We start from the raw sequence: 19,510 nt of genomic DNA, 5'->3' as shown, positions 1-19,510 counted from the left end.
CAAAGCTTCCCGATGGTCCTGTTTCTTGCTGAAGTGAAAGATTTGTCCTATACGGAATGTACAGAGGTCTAGAGAGGCGACGCGTTATCAACATCTTTCCGTTCTTTGCTCTTAAGAGCGTAACTGACGTTTTGTTACGTCGAGATAACACACTAGTAGAACAGTAATGATCAGTGCATTTGATTTTGCATCATTCACCTGTCTTTAGGAAAGTTGGCAACCAAAAAAAACTATCTAAAGATGACAACTTTTAACTGCCAGATAATTGGGATCAACTGAGATAACAGCAGCGGAGGAATGGTTGTTCCACTAATTAGGCTTCAGTCACCCAGTAAGCGCTCCAGCATTGTGCCGTTTCGCTAGTATGAAGCTTCGATCTAATAAAAGGAATTGAATGTGAAGTTTGTATATTTTAATTATATACACGTCACATGATTATATATTTTTTCTGTGGTGTATTTAAAGTACATTTTGCCAGTGTTTTATCTCTGTTTTGATCTTGCCAGGGGTAAGATTTGCCTTTAAAAACAATACTAATACAAAATTCTGCGATTGAGAGAATTCAAATATATGAAATTCATATGTGTGTGTTAGCTTCCAGCCTCCGTAACCTTGCGCATTATTCTTACGCGCTGAAATCTAAGTAGTCTGCGCGAGCTAAATATTTTTAAAAAATCTATTTATATCTATTTATCCATTTCCATGCATCTGATATTCCACGTTATTTATTATATGGAAAGGAACAGCTGACATGTCGTATATTCCTTATATATAATAATATGTATACTCTGACAGTCTGATGTGAATCTTTGTGTGTCGACAGGAATGTTTTCTGACAATGAATCCGGCCTGGTACCAGAGTCTGATCAAGGTGCTGCTCTCACGTTTCCCACAGAGCTGCAGGCACTTCGTGGATGACTCTGGCATTCAGTACCTGGTAAGTGTTCAGCAGTTTAACGCCGTGTTCAAATGGAACTGGTGATTTCATGCTTTCGGCATGCGAGGTGTAACCAACCATATGTTGTTTAAGTGGTTTAAGAACAATACTGCTAAGCAGCAGGTCATTAGGAATGCTGACATACTTCACCCTGTTATTTTATTGGAAATGAAGCTAATGATTCAGCTAGCATACAGCTGTGTCGCCAGGTCTTTAGTATGGATAATGTGAAGGCATAGTAAGAGTGAACAACTGTTGGAAATAACATTTGACCTTTTTTTTTTTTTTAAAGCACCTTGCTGATTTGAACATGGGCTAGTTTTCCTTCTCTCTTTAATAACTAATTAAAAGCTAAAGTGGTGCTTGAAATTTTGTGAACCCTTTCGAATTTTCGATATTTCTACAGAAGTGTGACCTAAAACTTTCGTCAGATTTTCACACAAGTCCTTAAAGTAGATAAAGAGAACCCAGTTAAACAAATGAGACGAAAATATTACATTTGGTCATTTATTTATTTATTTATTGAGGAAAATGATCCGATATTACATATCTGTGAGTGGCAAAAGTATGTGAACCTCTAGGATTAGAGTCAGGTGATTTCAATCAATGGGATGAGGTGTGAATGACCACCCTGTTTTCTATCAAAGTGATCTTTTCACAACACAACACGTTTGTGGAAGTGTATCATAGCACAATCTGATCTGATCTGATCTGACATCATAAGTAAGTTTAAAAAAAAACAACAACAACAAAAAAAAAAAACAATTATAAACGCTTGCCTCCAGTTGTCCGAGACACCCGGCAGAAATCTGTGATCAGAAAAACACAATTTACATTCAAATAACTTTGGTTATGAGCGTTTAGGCAACAGAAACTCTTCTATTATATCCACTTCTTTGCAATTACATATCCACATTTTATCCCGATTACCTTTTGTGTTTTAATTATATCCTGGATTTTCTTTTCATCCGATTCTTCTTCTTCTTTTTTTTTTTTTTTTTTTTAATTTATGCAACAAATTAGCATGAAATCATTCATCAGCATGAAGCCTTGAGTCACCTTGAAATTTTCTAAATTAAACTGAGCTTGTTACACTTACTCTCTGTTAGAAGGAGGCTCATCTATTTCACATTTTCAGACCTTTGTGGTTTGCAGTGACACTTGCGTGCCATTTTAAAATGTTAAATTAAAGTCTTAGAAGGGATTAGAAGGAATTTAACATGGAATAATTGTCGGCAGCTCTGGACCGTCAGGAGGTTCGTTTCTGCATAATTCTCTAAATGAGAGACTCCAGATCAAAAGAAAGGACTTGGAAATGCTGGATTTTTTTTTTTTTCCTTCCTCCCATACTTTCCAAACAAACAGTGCATGTGCAATGCTTTAATGCTACAGTAGCTGACCCTAAATGGGTCATGCAGATAAGAGTGCAATTTAACTGAAAAGCTTTGGGAAATTGAAACATTACTATATTTAAAATGTTGTCATTCTTTTCCAGGCTGTGCTTAACCAGAAGTTCACTGATTGCTTCGTGCTTGTCTTCCTGGATTCCCAGGCAGGAAAAACGGTGAGCTATTCAAATAGTGTCCTTAGAACGTTTATTCGTTTCCATTTTGTGAGCAAAAGTGACCAGGCATATTTACGAGTTCAGATTCCTGTTCTCCGTCCTCCTGCTCCCTACAGAGCTTGAAAGTGGTCTTTAGGGAGCCGTTGCCGTCCCAGGCGCAGCCGAGCGGCAGTCCTCCTCCGCAGCTCGTCTCCATGTACCACCACCTCGAGTCCGTGATCAACACCGCCTGCTACAACCTGTGGACGGGTCTGCTGTAGGACGCTGATGGAGGTGGGCACGCTTTAACAAGGAAAAGGCACTGTGAACATTTATCAAGGATTTATGCACAAGCCTGCTGTCTCTGTATCAGGAAACACACAAGCGCTATAATCTGAAGACGAGCATTTAGCTGTGGGTTGGGTATAAAATTACCTGCCAGGACATGCATAACCAATTTAAATTTTACTAGCTTGCTTTCAGGTTACTACTGAAAAATCATATGAAGTGGTGTGAATGGGATTGTAGAAACTTCCTAACAAACACACCAATCCAACTGGTTGGAGAATGCTGGGTGAGGGTTGAGCTTTGATAGGGTGGTCTGACAGGATCCAGTGCTGCTGAAATGAGAGGAGAACTACCTCACAGTGAACGAATCAGACCGAATAACTCCTAAACGTGAAGGGTTTATTGCATTTATGGCTTTATTTGTCAGATGCCATTGGTGAGTAGAATAGTCCAATGGCATCATGATGGTTTGCCAAAGTCAGAATTGTCTTATTCATCTTATTTCTTCATTAGACTGTTTTTGTTCTCTCCTCTTTAGTTGGCTGATGACAGTTCATTTTTTTTTTAATTTTTTTTTTTAAGTTAAACCAATTCCATTAAAAACAAAAAAAAGAGCGAAAGCACATTTGATTTAACATTGGCGTTTGATGCACATGCACATTAATGACTGACCTCTAAATGAATGTGGATGCATGTTACATTTAAACACCTGATGACACATCGGTGTATACGTGATAAAGTTAATGTTAGCAGTGCTAAGTAAGTTCTAATCACCATTTCTTCCATCAAAATGTGCAAAATTCCCTTACTGCCATTACGGTCAATCCAGAAGTGCCTAGTTTTTCTTTCTTGAGGAAATTGCTACGTTGTCTCAACGTCGTGAGGAAGATCTTTGAAAAATCACATTTTGGTTGGGCTTAATTCTGTCATTGTTGTGTCATGAAGAGTCTGTCTCAGTTTACAGGCAAAGCAGCAGGGAGATGTCTACTCACACACACACTCACACGCGCACACACGCGCACACACACCCTACCCTAGAGCTCAGTGGTAGCTGTATGGTTTGTGTGTGTAAGCCAAATATTAAGGAGCCTTTTTGAGTACTTCTGATTGTACTCTGTTGGATAGGACTATGTTACTATGTTCATGCATTCTTCTGATTTTCTCTTTTAAGTTAAGGACACTGGCTCATCGTGTGCATTTAGGCAATATTATAATCGGAGTGAAATGACTTGTACATAATGTACATAACTAAATAATTTGTAAGTATGCAATGTAACAATAAAAGTGACGTTGATACCTGAATCGCTGACTCCTGGATTAAGAATACACCACGTAGAGTTGCCATATACTTAGGTCTCTTTGTCGGTGTACAGTTACTGTATTGATCATCGTCCCTTTAGACGGACAGAGATGACCGGGTGGTGGAGGATTCTCCGCAAAGTAGTGCCGATGACATGGTAACGTGTGTGTGTGTGTGTGTGTGTGTGTGTGTGTGAGACCTGGTTTTTAAAATATAATTTTTACAATTCTTTTAGACCTAAACAAAAGGGAAAAATAACGCGTTGACGAGTAAAATGTGGACATTTTTACTCCAAGTTTCTTGTCTGCTTGCCTTCTCTTACAAAGTTATGCAAACGTTAAGTAAACCCAGTGATCAGTACGTTAAACGTAAAATGTGAAACCAGAAAAATCTCAAAAGATCATTTGCGACTACAAGACTACAAGATGTTAAACCGTAGGCTCAAAAGTACAACATATTGACAGATAAGATGACCTTAAAATTCATAAGATTTAATAACTTTTCAAGTCAACAGCATCCTAAGGTTGGGAAAAATCACACTGACGCACAGTGTGATTTTACACGATTCATACACACTGTGCTGGACAAAGATATGGACTAGCAAGGTAAGTGTGTTTTAATAAAGTGTACATGGTTTTTAAAAATCCACCACAACACTCTTGCCATGTGCACCTATTGTCCCTTTCCTAACAAAATACTACATTGTGAAATTTACAAACTTCGGCATCATAGCAATTTCATCATAGAATCTCTCTCGAGTATGTATTGGTGTACAGTCAGTCCTCAACAGAGCACCCTAAACTTCTAAAAGGCTCCATCCAAACAGTCCCATCAGTAAAGCTGTGTAATTACTGCCCCAATTTCTGAAAATGTGCTTACATTTTCTATCCTTAGTTTCTGCGAAGCAGGCGATACGTGCTAAATCTCCCTGTACAGTATATGGGAGTAAGAGATTTCCTCCTAGATTAAATGTTGCTGACAGCAGGTAGCTGACAGAAACGGCTCTATTATATTCTAATAAGGCTGAAACATGGGACTGGTCCCAAACCACACTCTATAAACTATATAGGCCACAAGGTGGACTACAGCAGACTCAGTAACTAATTTCTAATTTAGTAAAATGGTTGCTGTAGTGTCAGCAAGTCAGGGGGTTAGTGTTTTTGGTGAGACAACGCCTCAAGAGTGCGCAGTGACAATGTGATTCGATTGACCTGTTTTAATAAAATCAATCATGTATAATTTTGTCAGGAGCTCTAGTTTCACCATCATCAGATCGCTGCGGATGTGTTCGAAAGCATTTTAATCACACGGACCCTATCTAAATAAATGTTGTCAAAGGTCCACGGTTTGGATAGTCATTATCGATCTTCCATATCAATTATAATAACATCGTTTGGAAGCTACTTGTTGAGGTGCTTTGTTGATTTCGTGAGTGAGGATTACAGACGTGTACAAAATCACTGCACTATGTAGTGAACAGGATGTGGTTTTACACATGTGACTGTCCGTGTTTACTCTCCTGGTACTTTTTCAGCCAACCCAGGCCATTTTCTGTAGAACCTGCAAAGAGTAGAGAACCATTTCAGCAAAAAAAAAAAAACAAACACACCTCTTTGAACATTTTTATATTCATTACAAACTGGCCTTTGTGACAAAAAGTAAATAAATATCTACTTTCATATAAAAGACTTCACATTTGCATTACAATTCTCTTTTATTCTTGGTTGTTGCTCTAATTTAAAAAGCAACAAAGTCAACCTCCAGCTGTCTCTTGTATTTTCCAGGTTTTTGTTCCAATAATAAATGGTAGAAGCCAACATATTTACGCTAGTCTATACTTTATCCACATATCTCTGAGTAGTTTTGTTTTAAACATACTTCTTCGATGAATAAGTAACATGAAACATTCATGATTGATTGGTTATCCGGCTATGTGCGCTTGCTTTAAAGTTCCACAGCAAGATATAACTAGCTTAAACAAGATACGTGTATTTAGATCATCGCAGTGAAGCTGGTTAGACTACAGCGACCTGTCAGAAGTAATCACACACAGATACTGTGAGCTGATTAAGGATTTGCACTTCATAAAATTATAATCAGATTCATAAATCTGCAGCTGTGACCGAGTTGCCTCTTTACGTCCTTGATGTTAAGATTACAATGCACGGCTTATTTTCTTACAATCCTGATGCTCTTTATGCTGGCAAAGAACACTTCTATAACTTAAGGCTTTTGTCTGAAAAATAGCACCGTTGTAAAGCTTTGACAGGCATAAACTAAGTGACTTGCTGGGAAAAGAAAAAAAAAAAAACAGGCTCTGAGTTTCAACTACAAATCAGAGCATTACTAGGGCTAAGTATGGGTTTTAAAAAGATAAAATTGGGAATTCAATGCTGCATTTGCGGCTGACAATTTTTTTCTTCTCCCTGTAATCTTTGTTGAAAGTGAGCTTCGTATAAACTAGAACTGGGGGATGCTGGACAATTCACACAATATGATTGGCCCAAAGAAGCTACTTGAGCCAATGTTTTGGACTGTTCTTCACTGTATCACAACTAATAAAATTTTATTTGCAAAAAAAAAAAAAGGAATGTTTGTGGCTTCGTTGTATGAATTCAAGGATCGCGTCCTGAAGATACCAGTGCACCGCGGAGTCTTACTTGCTCTAGTAGGCTTACCTGTCTAAAATATCTAAACACATCTCGAATATTTTCTGTTGCAGTGGTGCAGCTGCAGTGGTAGCTCAGTGGTTAAGGCATTGGACTTCTGACCAGAAGGTCATGATCCCAGCACCACCAAGCTGCCACTGTCGGGCCCTTAACCATCAGCTGCTCAGTTGTATAAATGGAATATATGTAAGTTGCTCTGGATAAGGCCGTCTGCCAAATGAAATAAATGTAAGGTTCTTAAGACAAGTATTGAGAACCACTGCTTCATTTCTTTTACTGTGAAATTCAGAAGTATAGAAAACATAATGCTGGACACACACACACTCAAATCTCTTTAATCAGAGCCAGTCAAGCACTCACCCAGAGGTTTGTATTCACAACCCACATATCCCTGGTAGCCCAGTTCCTCCAGCAGCTTAAAGATGTAGGGGAAGTTGATCTCTCCAGGACTATCGGGTTCATGGCGATCAGGAACTTGAGCAACCTGGATGTGACCTGCATGTAAAACACAAACACAGGAGCTATTATAGTAATAAACCTGATTTATAATTGAATGAAGCTGATTATTTAAAAAAAAAAAAAAAAAAAAAAAAAGCTTTATGGCACAGAGCCATAGCACATTCAATTTCCAGTCACATTTCGAAGTGCTTGTCATAAAAGAACAAATTACAAGCAGTAATGCGATGAATGAAATGATCAAGTAAGAAAACATTCAAAATCAAACAATCCTGAAACGATTTTAAGCACGCACTACTCGACTGCACGTCGTACGGCAGAGGGACGTTTTAATGCATAGTGAAGGAGAGCACTTCTCTGACATCTGCAGTGGTAATAAGATGAGAAAGGGCATGACTTCAGTTAAAGTTCATCTAAAATGTGCAGTCTGACATTTAAAGCCAAGGTAGAAAATAAAAGCAATTTCTATCTTTTCGTGCACTCTTCGGTCATAATGAACGCTTAATGCTGTCATTATACTTCATTTGTATACAGGTTCTGTGTTTTTAAAACTGCGCTCTGGGGTTTTTTTGTTGTTGTTGTTGTTTGGTTGGTTTTTTGTTCCGTTGCTTAATAAGCCATCAGATCCTTACCCAATACATGCAAATGTACTGTATGTCTTAGGGGATGCAGATAAAGACTCTTTAGAACATTATGTAAAAATAAGCAGGGTTCCGGTCACTGCTTAATGGACTAATCTGCACTAGGAACTAATTTCCTATTTTCTCTGTTATTGCAACACTTTATAGTTGTAAAATGATCAATTTCTAGATATAATCACTGCTATTGAATTAATCAATTTCTCAAATCATGGATGACACAGTAATGGGTCTGATCATGATGTATTGACCATCACAAATATTCAGTATAATATGCAGTGGTGCCAATATCTAGCCATAGCATTTATGATTTTTTTTTTTTAACCCCTTGCTACAGTGATATTGGAGAAACCCGAAAAGGTGTCACGTGTCACATAGCATCACAACAACATATTGCCTTGCGTACATCCAAAACACAACAAACAAACAAACAAATAAGCTAGGTAGTCAACATTACCCCTGCATGCTACGATTTGTTAGGAATGTTTAGCAACAGATTTTATGTCACTTGTGGATTTACTAACAATCCCGAGGCTGGTCTATGCTTCTTCCAACTTCTGCAAGAATCTGTAGGAGGTTCTTAGATATTTGCAGGTTTCCATTACACTGGGGCGAGGTAGTAAACAGGAAGTAGTAATAGGTAAAAACGTGTGTTTTGTTGGAGAGAAGGATGCTACAGTTTTACTACATCTATGTTGGATGATCGAGTATAACCTCAAGAGAACTAACAATGTACTGTAGGGTCTTTGCACTTTCCATTAAAGCTCATAAGAGTTTCCCGTCCACTTCATACGTCACTACTGGCTAATCACTACACAGGATTGTGGCATGGTTGATGTTTCTGTTTCAGAGAGCGATCCTCTCAAAAGTGATTTCTGAACCTTCCAAAAGGCTTCAAAGGCCTGGTCAGAAGTGAGCATATAACACATAAGAATGCTTTCTATTGCTTTTATAGTTCACCTTCCACGGAGACTTACAACTGAGTGGTTTTTGCTTTGCTTATAACAAATACATTTCCTCTGGAAATTTCAAAACTAGATGTTGAGTGTATTCCTTGCCTATTAAGGGGAAATATCTCCGGATGTTCTGCGTCAGGTTCCCGTCCATTATCTGCCAGTGGAAAATGTCCTGCAGGAGGGAGAAAAATGATGGCTAATGTCAAGCGCACATAGAAACCTCAATAGACTTCTGTGATTTAGGGGAAATCTCATCCTTCTCAACTGGTGTTTTATCTTCACTGTCCTTAATCACATCTCACTGTATCCCCTTGCTCTAATGTCTCTTCAGAGTAAAAGCTGACAACAGAAAGTGAGCCGAGACGCATTATAGCCATTTCTCCGCTGCCTAGCTTTGTGCCTTCAGGCTGCACAACAAAGTCACCAGATCTGATTTATTTAGCTACAAAATCAAGAACTATTGGAATGTGGTTTCTTTACCTTCAGAAAACAGTTATGAGCACTTCATTACCATCCATACCAGTATCAACTGCACACACTGCCAAAAATGACCATTTTTGCAAGTGAAAATACCTTGAATATAGTCAAATCTACTTAGTATTTCCTATTATAAGATTACAATAATGCAAATATTATGAAACACATTTCTAGACATCTACTCATTTGAAGCTTGTAGTTTTCCGATTCTACCGGCAGATCATTTTGCTCATTTTAAGCATTTATTTCTACAAAGAAACAAAACTATCGGTCAATAGGATAAGAAAACTGCAAGCTTCAAATGAGTAATAATGTCTAGAACTATCTTTAATAAGCATATTTAATTTATTATAATATTATAATAAGAAATACTAGATACATTTGATATTTTCAACTGCTAAGATGACATTTCTTTTGCAGTGCATGAAATAGTCTATCCTGACTAATCAGTCTTTATAACCTTTATGTCATTATCAACTTTATATATGCTACTAAACATCAGTCCTATAGTCTATGGCTAAAATGTTTTATTATTTAGAGCGAGGGTGTCAAACTCAAATTCTGCCTGAGCATTTATTTATTTATTTATTTTTTAACCTATTATCTATCCTATAGCTTAACACAGATAGCTAGAACAGGAATGCAGATGGTTACTACACTACAGATATGTTGTGAATTCCAGATAGTGTTTTTGCAAGGTCACACTGGCTGTATGAAACGAGACAGAATGCCTTGGGCTTGAACAAAAAAATGTGTCCCTATAATCTGGAAAATGCGATATATCCGAGGCACTGTTCTGTTCAGGATCTTGATTAGACAATGTCTTGGCTTAGACATTTCTGTCTGCTTTAATTGCTGTAACTATACGTGTGTATGGATCAGTACTCCTGGGAATATCAGCAGTGCAGTCATGTGCACTATTGTATAGTTGGAATAGTATTAAGAATTGTGGGATGACATGAAATGCCATATAACGCTGCAGCGTAGATGCAGTACTTTCCCCAGTGTGGTTTGGGAACATGCTAGAATGTTTTTTAAACCAATTTTTAGTCTTCATTACTTTATTAAAGCAGGATACAACTTTCCCTCGTATATAATATAAGGAATGTGCATTTTTTTTGCAAATAATGATTTTGTGGGTTTTTGTGCTGTCAGTCTGTGTTATTCTGACACATCGTCATACTGATTTGTTGCATGTATTATTTAGAATACCTGACTAGAATAAAATGTATCTTATTAATGAATATAGAAACAGATGACTGAATACGCATATTTCCTGTTATTATAAGCAACCATTGTAAATGAATCTTTTTTTTTTTTTGACTCACCATCTGTAGTTTCATGTTTGGATGGTCAACTTTCTGAAGGATTGCAGCTGCTATAAGAAGTAACAAACATCAGTGGGGGCAAACATCAGTTAATGATATTCTTTTTAAATATGTACGTCCTAGGGTTTGTTTACCATGTAAGCTCCTTGTTTCAGACCTAAACTACAGTTTGTATAAGATGTATATTTCAGAGTAAGTACAGTGACTCGAGATGAAATCCACAGTTACCCTGATGTGGCGAGTCCAGGAAGTATTGAGGGTCAGTTATCCTTGTGTTGATAGGCTCAATCAATCCCATAATGCCCTCCTGAAAATTAAACAAGCATTGCACTTTCTGTGCTTCAAAATGTATACTACAAAGCAGTACAAACACTGAAAAATACGTAGTTTGCAATGCAGTCATTACATTTAACAGATAAAAAATGAGCAGTACGTTTTTTCCTCATTCATATTCATAGTCTAATATGTGATGTAAGCAAATTATGCAAAGTAAAAAAACAAAAATAATAAAGTCCATTTGTGACATGTGAAAAGGTCTAGATGTGTAGCTGTGATTCACCTTAAATCCACCACCACAAGTCACATGGTCAGTGCAGCAGTAGGATGCTGGATTATAATGTTTAAAATATCTCTCCACTTATCAGAGGAACCGCATCGGTCCTTCAAGAAACTGACAGATGTTTATTGCGTTCTTCTTGATTCTTACTTCATCATTGCCCTTTCCAATTTTGACTCCATGGATCAAGTTAAGGACTATTCATCAGTAGTAGGGTAAGCATTAAAGTTCCAGCACTGCCACTGTTGAGTGCTTGAGCGAGGACTTTAACCCTGAACTACTACAGGGAAGCTAGAGCTGACACTGTGCTCTGAACCCAACTTTTATTCCAGCCTGGTACATGCGGAGAAAAACATCGTTCTGTACTGTACACAAGTATATGTAGATGACGATAAAGCCCGTCTCGTTTTTGATCGGTGTTTGAGCTGTTTCTGAGTTTTATACCCATTACTCAGTGTATATTTGTCTTTGTGCTTTCCAAAGTGTGTACAGTCAGTGAATATAAGGAGTGGTGTGCCCACTTGTTTTTCCCCAGTGTTTTATTTATTTATTTATTTATTTTATAAATGTATGCCTTGTTATCCACAATGTTCTAGTCTTAATTTATTTTTTTTATTCTCATGCACAAGCTGCACAAGTTGTGTGCTGCCTCTTTTTGATTTTGGAGTCCATTTTAGATTGACTGCTATAGATTTACTTACTCGGACTGCTTGTGATCAAGTCTAGTTTGTTACAGAGCTAGTTTGTTATCTCTAAGATTATAAGACAAGTCCTTGTGTTGTGGCTTGCCTTACTACTCAGACATTTTGTAATCCTGACATTAGACATACATAAACATTTACCACCTGCCACAGAAAAAGATGCGTCTTCTCCAGCACAAACAAGGCCAGTTCTCTAATACTACACTAAACCTTGGTAGAAGAAGACTGGAAGGGTTTAAGGCTTGTTTTACCTTTGATAGAATATCAGCAGCATGTTTCAGGTTCTGCACAAAGGTGGTTTCCATTTCCACACCAACCTCAGACAGCTGTGCCCCTGCAGGTACCCGCCCTGCCATCACATGGATCCTGCAGAGAACAGAATGAACAGAAGTTCCAATTCAAAGGAATAAGATAATGGAATTTAGCAAGTCTAATGCTTAGTGATTTTACTAGCTTCAGGACATCTCACCCAATTTAAGGTCCTGTTACAGTAACCCCAAATTCCCACTAGACTATGTCACTGGAGCAGCACATCACACACTTTGTGAGCACAATCATTCTTCATTTTTATCAAGAAGACTATTGCCAAAATGTAGAAACTTGTCAAAGAAACATCAGGGATTGGAAGCAGATGGCGTTTGGACAGCTGCAATTACAGCACAGCTCAATAAATATGTGACATAAGACAGTGGGGCAGTGAATAAGAAGAATATGCATCTTTATGAGTATGATTTTACATAAAGTTCACTATGTATAGAATGTGTAGTTGTAGGATCTCAATTAATGACTCTGGAGTTAATGTTTCACTTATGTCAGTGAAAAAAAGCAGAAACTTTTAGGAAAAAACAAAGGCAGCACCATGTGGACTCTGGTGTTACCTTCATCGTGGGTGTGGATTGAAATACTTGCTAAAAAGAAGCAAAATTGCTGCACGTCGGAAAAAAATCTTTTCAGAAAGATGTACAGTGTGAATTGAACTGTCGAGTACATCAACACTATAAAATAACATGGAATTACGCAGTGAGTCAAGAAAAGTGTTAAACAAATCAAAGCTATTTTATTATGTTCAATTCTTAACAGTATTCCTTTGCACACTCTTTATATCTTCTCAAACAGCTTCAAAGAGGGAACGTCACTCAGGAGGGCCCCCCCCCCTTTCCTCTAATAAGCTCCTCATTGCTTCTCCTAAGCTCTAAATGAAAACTAATTGTTTGGGGAAACTATTTAATTTTAAGTAGAAACTACATGCTATAAGTTAATACTAACTTTTAAAAAATACATTTTGATTTAGAAATAAATTTGAACATGGCCAATAACTTCACTGTTTACATTTGACTCAAATTACAAGAATTATCCACTTATTATTCATTTATTTAAAGTCTTCTAGTCAATGAAAAATATATTCATCCTTGTGTGTCCAAATTTTTGATAGTGAGAGAGAGAGAGAGAGAGAGAGAGAGAGAGATTTCAATGAATTTATCATTTGCATTTATTTCGTAAACAGATAAAAGTGATAACATTAGGTTAATACAAACTATGTATCCTGTCAGCACCTGCTAAAGGTATACATCTTGTAGTCCAGAAAATACGCGACGACGAACTAACAATACCTCTTGCAGTCCAGTGCTTTAGCATACTGTACAGCCTGAGCCAAACCCTGTCTGAAATCCTGCTCTCTCCCAGGCACAGCACCCAGGCCCAGCTCACCATTCTTTACATCACCTGAAAAATCACACACACACACACACACACTTCAGTAATGTTGAGTCTGACTTTTAAAGCACCAATAAATTAGAATTAGGTCATGCGTGTAATTAAGCTGCCTCCACAATACAGTAAGAATTTTTCTGTCACTTCAATCATCACCTCTTTAAGATCTCAAGTCTGAACAGTTTGTCTGATCTTAGAGAACAGATTGTGCTTTGTGTGTTATAGTGCTTTTTACAGTACAGACTGTAGCTAAATTCCTAGTAGGCAGCGACAGTGGCAAAGAAAATGCTTTAGAATAGAACAAAGGAAGAAGAAACCTTGGGCGGAACCGAAGACTCGGCAAGGTCGGTCCACAATCTATATACAAAATGAATATTCATGGCTTGATACAATATACTAGTTATTACTGCAATCATTACAGTGTAGTTACGGAAGCGCATGCAGGAATAGGACAGGAGTTTGTGTGTCTCAGGATGACAGGAGCAGGATCCAGATGAGTCAGGAGGTTATCCACAAAGAGACAGTGTTTCTTTCCAAATAAGCAGACAAAGACACTCTTTGGCACCACTGTATTTTATTGTACTATAATAGCAGCCCATTCCCACTTATGAAGATCAGCTGCCCAAGATTTTGTTCCAAAATAAATAAATCCAATATAACCAGTCTAATCAAGGCCCCAAGTGGCATTCATCCTAAGCGGTGGTGAGAATCTCTGTTTCAAGATGGGGCATTTCAAAAAGAGTACAATGTTCAAGATTTCCCTGCTCGAACAGACCTGCTCCACAGTGTTATCAAGCCCTGTAAGGAAAGAAAAGGCTTATAAATGGAGCAGAAAAGTAGGTCTTCAGGCCTGAAGCTGGACACCCTTGCACTGAAAGAGTTAGGATGAAAGTCCCAACTCTCAGTCCCTGTCAGCCAAGACAAACACACCAAACCCGCTGGTCTATTTGTAAACAATAAAACACCAGTACGACAGTCTGTTCATATTTTGCCTATGGATTCTAAGGAGTTCAGTTATTATAAGCTAAATACTGTTGGGACGATTTGTGTTCGTGTTATGTTACATTATGTTGTGTGTTATCGCTGATAACGCTTTGTAAGCATGAGCACCTATACTCCACCAGTTGAACATAATTTGATCATTAGTCAGGGTGGATAGTTGAATCGAAGCTGTACGTTGATAGTAGGTAGTTTAACGCTAGCGCAGTGTAGAGTTTTGGTTGCATCACAGACACTTCGGCAATCGGAAATAAACAAGACGTATTACAGCGACGATCAAGACGTGTCTAGACATACTTTTTTCCCCACAGTGAGATGTTTACTTCGAGTTTGTTATGTGTGAACTGCAGATAAAAAAAAAAAACAAAAACAAAATGCATTTTGCTTTCAAATACAATGCATTGGCGACTCAATTTTTGGTCAGCCACTGACTTCCAAATGATGTATTCTAGCTGTAATTGCTGCCGTATTTCTGAACACTTTTAAATGTTTGATCATGTAGTATAAGCACAGACTCAACTGTAAGTTGCTTTGGATCAAAGCATTTAGCAGATGAGTATGCGAATGTTTAATCCAGGCAGCACAGTGGCACAGATCCAAGGTCCCTGGTTCGATCCTGAGCTGGAGTTTCAGTCTGTGTGCAGATTTGATCTGTCTTCTCTTTTTCTGTTTCCACCAACCTCTTAAAAACATGTCGGTTGGTGGATTGGTAAATATAAACTGCCTCTAGGTGTGAATAGATGTGTGCATGATGCCCTGTGATGCACAGTGTTGCCCTGTCTAGGCTCCGGATTCACCGTGACTCTGAGCAGGATAAAGCGGTTACCGATGATGAATGAATACATCAATCAATCAATCAGTCAATCAATCGAATGCCAGCAGTGCAGCAGGGGCAACCTGGCATTTGACCTGGCACTTTTCAAACTAATGGTGCGATGGCCCAGCACTTCAGGCAATAACACACAGGTCTGACTCAGTTGAAAAAACCAATCAAAACTTTCAGTTCAGCTAATAATCGTGCGTTGAATCAGTATCGCTAACAAGTCAATATCTGATGTGACAAATATTCTGTATTGTGAGTCGATTAAAGTAAAGTCATTCCTAAAATTACGTTCTTCAATTAAAGTAAGACAGACTATATGGGAAAAGGTTTAGCAAAAGAGATAATTACAGTGACAAATGGCCTATTGCAGAACGTGAACATGTCTTTGATTTTTAAAACATATTTTAGAATGAGTGCTATCAAACTAATTTGTGAACTGTTATTAGCTGCCTGAGGAGTAAAATGCAAAATGAAGCATGTGGGGTCGAAAAAAACTACTCTGACTTTCAGTAAAAGGTGTGTTTTGCCCTGTTATTAAAAAATATCGTATGGTAGCACCAATTGTATTCTTCTCTGCTTTGCTTGTATTTCCTCATTTGTCACTTTGGATAAAAGTGTCTGCTAAATGAATAAATGTTATCAGTCTGTACAGAACAGGATTTTGCAGTGTTTTTTTTTTTTGGAAGTGTTGCAGCCAAAAATGTTTGATTTTGTTGCGGCTTTTTTTCTAAATTTGTGATGCGACTAGCAGTTTTTTTTGTTTTGTTTTGTTTGTTTTTTTGCAGAAAACTACATGAATTGGCAAAACTGCAATTGAGTGAAACTGAGTGAGTCTTTCATAGTGATGTTTGTTGGCAAATGAGGGCATTTAGTTGTACTCATGTTCGACGCATGTGAATCGAAGAGGGCTTTGACCGAATAGACCATGTGATGTAGTCACATGACGCGTCCTGGCCCAAATCTGAAGAAAATCTATGGTAATTTTGTTCCTATGGTAAGTTCCTCCGAATATTGCGGAGTTTGCTCGATTGTGCATTCATTTCTGCGATCGCAAAATCCAGGAGGGACTGTGTTATTGTACAGACCCTGGCTCCATATAGCGCTAAAAGCAAAATACATGTGTCTGTATGATTTATAGACCAATGGCAGATGTACATATTCTCTCAGACAAAAATGTTGCCATCTTTGGAGTAGCGGTGCGACCCCTGAATCACACAGTCGGTCAGGTGTCTCAGTGCCCTGTACAGGTTCAAGCTTCCTTTGAGCCCACACCTGAACCTCACACCATCTAGTTGTTATGAAGCTCTTCGGGTTTGAATCAGGTGTTAGAACAGAGAAAACTGGAGCTTGAAACCCGTACTTCCATTCATCGCTAAAGGTGAAAAGCTCAACTCTCAAAGCCTGTCTGTGAAAACACAAGTGGAGGAGAGAAAGTAAAAGAAGACAGTCCATAGCAGGTAAATATTGGTGGGAATGCCACTTTACATGCCATGGCGGTGTGCTTGGCGGCTGTGTAAATTTCAGTGAGTAAGTTTAGCTGAACTTGTCCCTGACATGTTTGTGTGCTCTTACCCGGGGGAGTGTTAATAAGAGCCACCTGCAGTCCACTTTCCTCTCGGACTTTCTGCAGCTCTCTCAGGTCAGAGCCGTACAGCCAAGCCGCCTCCACAGCCTGGAAACCCGCACACGCAGCTGCTCGCAGTCTCTCACTCAACTCGGGCAGCTCCGTGAACAACCAGGAGATGTTTGCGCAAAATTTAAGCGATGTCATGTTCTCTCGTCTGCTTGGCTGTTTGCGCTATCGACCCTTTATCTAACCTACCTAAAAAAAAAAAAAAAAAAAAGATGATTAGGTAAGCAAATCATTAACCTAACGCTTAGCCTGTTAGCATGCTAGTCTGCTTAAGCAGCTGTTTCACAATGCCAGCTAGCATATTAGGAGTGATTTATACAGTCTCAGTGCGCCTGCATATTTGCTTATTTTATTTTTTTTGGATAGAGAGATAAACAAACAAATAAATAAATACACAAGTGACAGGAAACGTTTATTTGACTTGGCTTGGTGTTCGAGGTTTGTTTACCTCTGTCCGGTACTATGACAGATTCCGGCACTTACTTATTTTGCTGTCCAATCGGCAAACGCCAGAGTGTGAACCAGCCAATCATAACGCAGGAGGCGGGTCACTACCAGCCAATCTCTATTTCCAGAGTTTAAATAACAAAAATAAGTTCTTAAAAGTATAAATGAATGAATGTATGAAAAAGGGAATAGAAATGGTGGAAAATATCACATTAAGCTTCTAGCCGTTCTTTTTTGACACACACAGAAGGCTAATGCTGTCATGTTAAGGCATGATACACTGTGTATGTCAATATTACTCTAATTCCCTAATATTTCCCACTGTGAATATATTTCCCTGAGTGATGTCATATTCTTGACTATCTCATTTATTTGCTAAAGAGTGCTGTTGATGATTAATTAATGTCTAATGATTCCTAATTGTTGTCCTGGAGTATTTTATTTCCTCTCACATATCTCACTTATATAAGGAATAAAACATGATAATGCACTTTGTTATGTAAGGAATAACACACGAGACCATGCTGTTATAAGAAAATAGTACATGCAAGGGTGGTGCATTACAGCAAGACACAAAGCAGAGTGTATTATTATTGTATTAATTTTTCTACTTATACTACAGCAATTTACCAATGATTAAGACTTGTTCAACTTTAATAACGCTTCTTAATGCACTGTTTATAGTTACATTTAATGTCATGGGATGTCCACGAGACAAGTTAGTGCCTGTTATCAGTTACATTATAGCAACTATAATAAACATTCATTTGCTCACCAGCCTCTTCTCTCTCTCTCTCTCTCTCTCTCTCTCTCGGAATTAATAAGACAAATCACCGCTTGTCATGTGACTGAGAAACCAGAAACCGAAAACTCGATTGTATTAATTAATTAATATCAACCTATCATTTATTTTACAGCCAGAACTACTGTCACAGCCATGAGGTTATAGCAAATACATGCATCCCTTCTGATTCAAGAATTCAATCATACTGCGGTATAAAGGAAAATATTCAACACCATGGTGGTATGAAAGGCTCCAATGTGAAACGGTTACTGTTACCACCGTGAAGTGGATTATTTTCCAATAAAAGTTCATCCAGAAGCTCTTACACCACAGCAATTTGCCAGTGATTACTTTACAATTATTAATTTGTTCATGAATGACATCATGCTTCTTACCTGCTTAGTTCATGCTATCAGTTGTGTTATAAATGCTATAAAGAGTTGTTCCATCACCAGCCTTTCAAAAAAAAAAAATAAATAAAGTAGCTTGTCATGAAAAAAAAAACCTTACTGACAGTTAGAAAGCACTGATACTGGGGGCCTTCTATAAATGTTAAATAAATGTCTCCTTGCAGAGTGCTTCGTCGTATTGATGATTATATTTTTCTTTGTTAAATAACAGCATTCCAACGTGCTGTGGTATAAATATGAATAACAAGCGCTACTCTGTCTGCTGAAGTGTGAAGACATTTTAACATTTAGGACTGGGGTAATTTCAGGTGCAACTGGGAATAGAAGTTCTATGGATGTACACTAGAGAGCACAAACCTTGTATTGCTTTCGCGAGCTGTGTATCTGACAGTGGTAAATGGATCGGAAACTGAAACACTACTGTTTAGTCTCACTCTCTGAGGGTGAATCAGCCTTGTATTAAGTCAATACAGTAGGGCCATTCTGGTATTATGGATGTGACAACTGAACTCTTATTGAGGTGAAAAGTGATTCACCGCCCGCACAAGCTTGGCATCAGTTTGCATATCTTAGAATTCAACCTTCTCAGGGAAAAGTCTGCTGATTGCCCTGAGCAATGCGGATGCGTGAAACATGCTGCTTTGTGTGGGAGTGCCCTTTATATCTAATGGATAAATTACGCAATTTCTTACAAATTCCAAAGCAGTTAAATATAGAGTAATTAAGCACTACAAGTTATTGTGATCATAATTTTTTTCCCACATTTTTTGACCCTAGTTTTTTCCCTAGCTAGCTCTTTTTAAATGGGTTGGCAGAGATGCTTGAATTTATCAGGGCTACCAATTTCAAAAACAA

General features: G+C 38.1%; 2 protein-coding genes across 13 annotated transcripts in view; one reads left to right on the top strand and one right to left on the bottom strand.

The window, feature by feature from the left end:
- szt2 (SZT2 subunit of KICSTOR complex) overlaps positions 1–4,070 on the top strand; it is a 122,390-nt gene extending 118,320 nt beyond the window's left edge. For all 9 annotated transcript variants that reach the window (XM_053635903.1, XM_053635904.1, XM_053635901.1 and 6 more), the window contains 3 exons: positions 824–937; positions 2,433–2,501; positions 2,618–4,070. In XM_053635903.1, the coding sequence (XP_053491878.1) occupies positions 824–937; positions 2,433–2,501; positions 2,618–2,761 (327 nt within the window). In that variant the 3' untranslated portion in view covers positions 2,762–4,070. The remainder of the gene's footprint in view (positions 1–823; positions 938–2,432; positions 2,502–2,617) is intronic.
- Positions 4,064–17,825, bottom strand: hyi (hydroxypyruvate isomerase). Of its 4 annotated transcripts, none has more exons than XR_008387060.1 (9): positions 16,954–17,825; positions 13,460–13,571; positions 12,101–12,215; positions 10,821–10,899; positions 10,593–10,642; positions 8,890–8,959; positions 7,098–7,232; positions 6,747–6,947; positions 4,064–5,628 (listed from the first exon to the last, which is right to left on the bottom strand). XR_008387060.1 is itself a non-coding variant. In XM_053635909.1 (9 exons), the coding sequence occupies exons 2-9, from the start codon at positions 17,150–17,152 to the stop codon at positions 5,558–5,560; spliced, it is 831 nt and encodes a 276-aa protein (XP_053491884.1). In that variant the 5' UTR covers positions 17,153–17,203; positions 17,409–17,821; the 3' UTR covers positions 4,064–5,557. The 4 variants fall into 4 exon arrangements, 3 of the variants coding, with proteins under 3 accessions (XP_053491884.1, XP_053491885.1, XP_053491883.1); XM_053635909.1 differs by lacking the exon at positions 6,747–6,947 and having other exon boundaries at positions 16,954–17,203; positions 17,409–17,821; XM_053635910.1 differs by having other exon boundaries at positions 4,064–6,947.
- Between the last annotated feature and the right edge of the window lie 1,685 nt (positions 17,826–19,510).

Source organism: Ictalurus furcatus, chromosome 11, assembly GCF_023375685.1.
Source record: "Ictalurus furcatus strain D&B chromosome 11, Billie_1.0, whole genome shotgun sequence".
Taxonomy (NCBI): domain Eukaryota; kingdom Metazoa; phylum Chordata; class Actinopteri; order Siluriformes; family Ictaluridae; genus Ictalurus; species Ictalurus furcatus.
The sequence above is the reverse complement of the archived record's forward strand: the minus strand, read 5'-3'. Positions and strand labels throughout refer to the sequence as shown.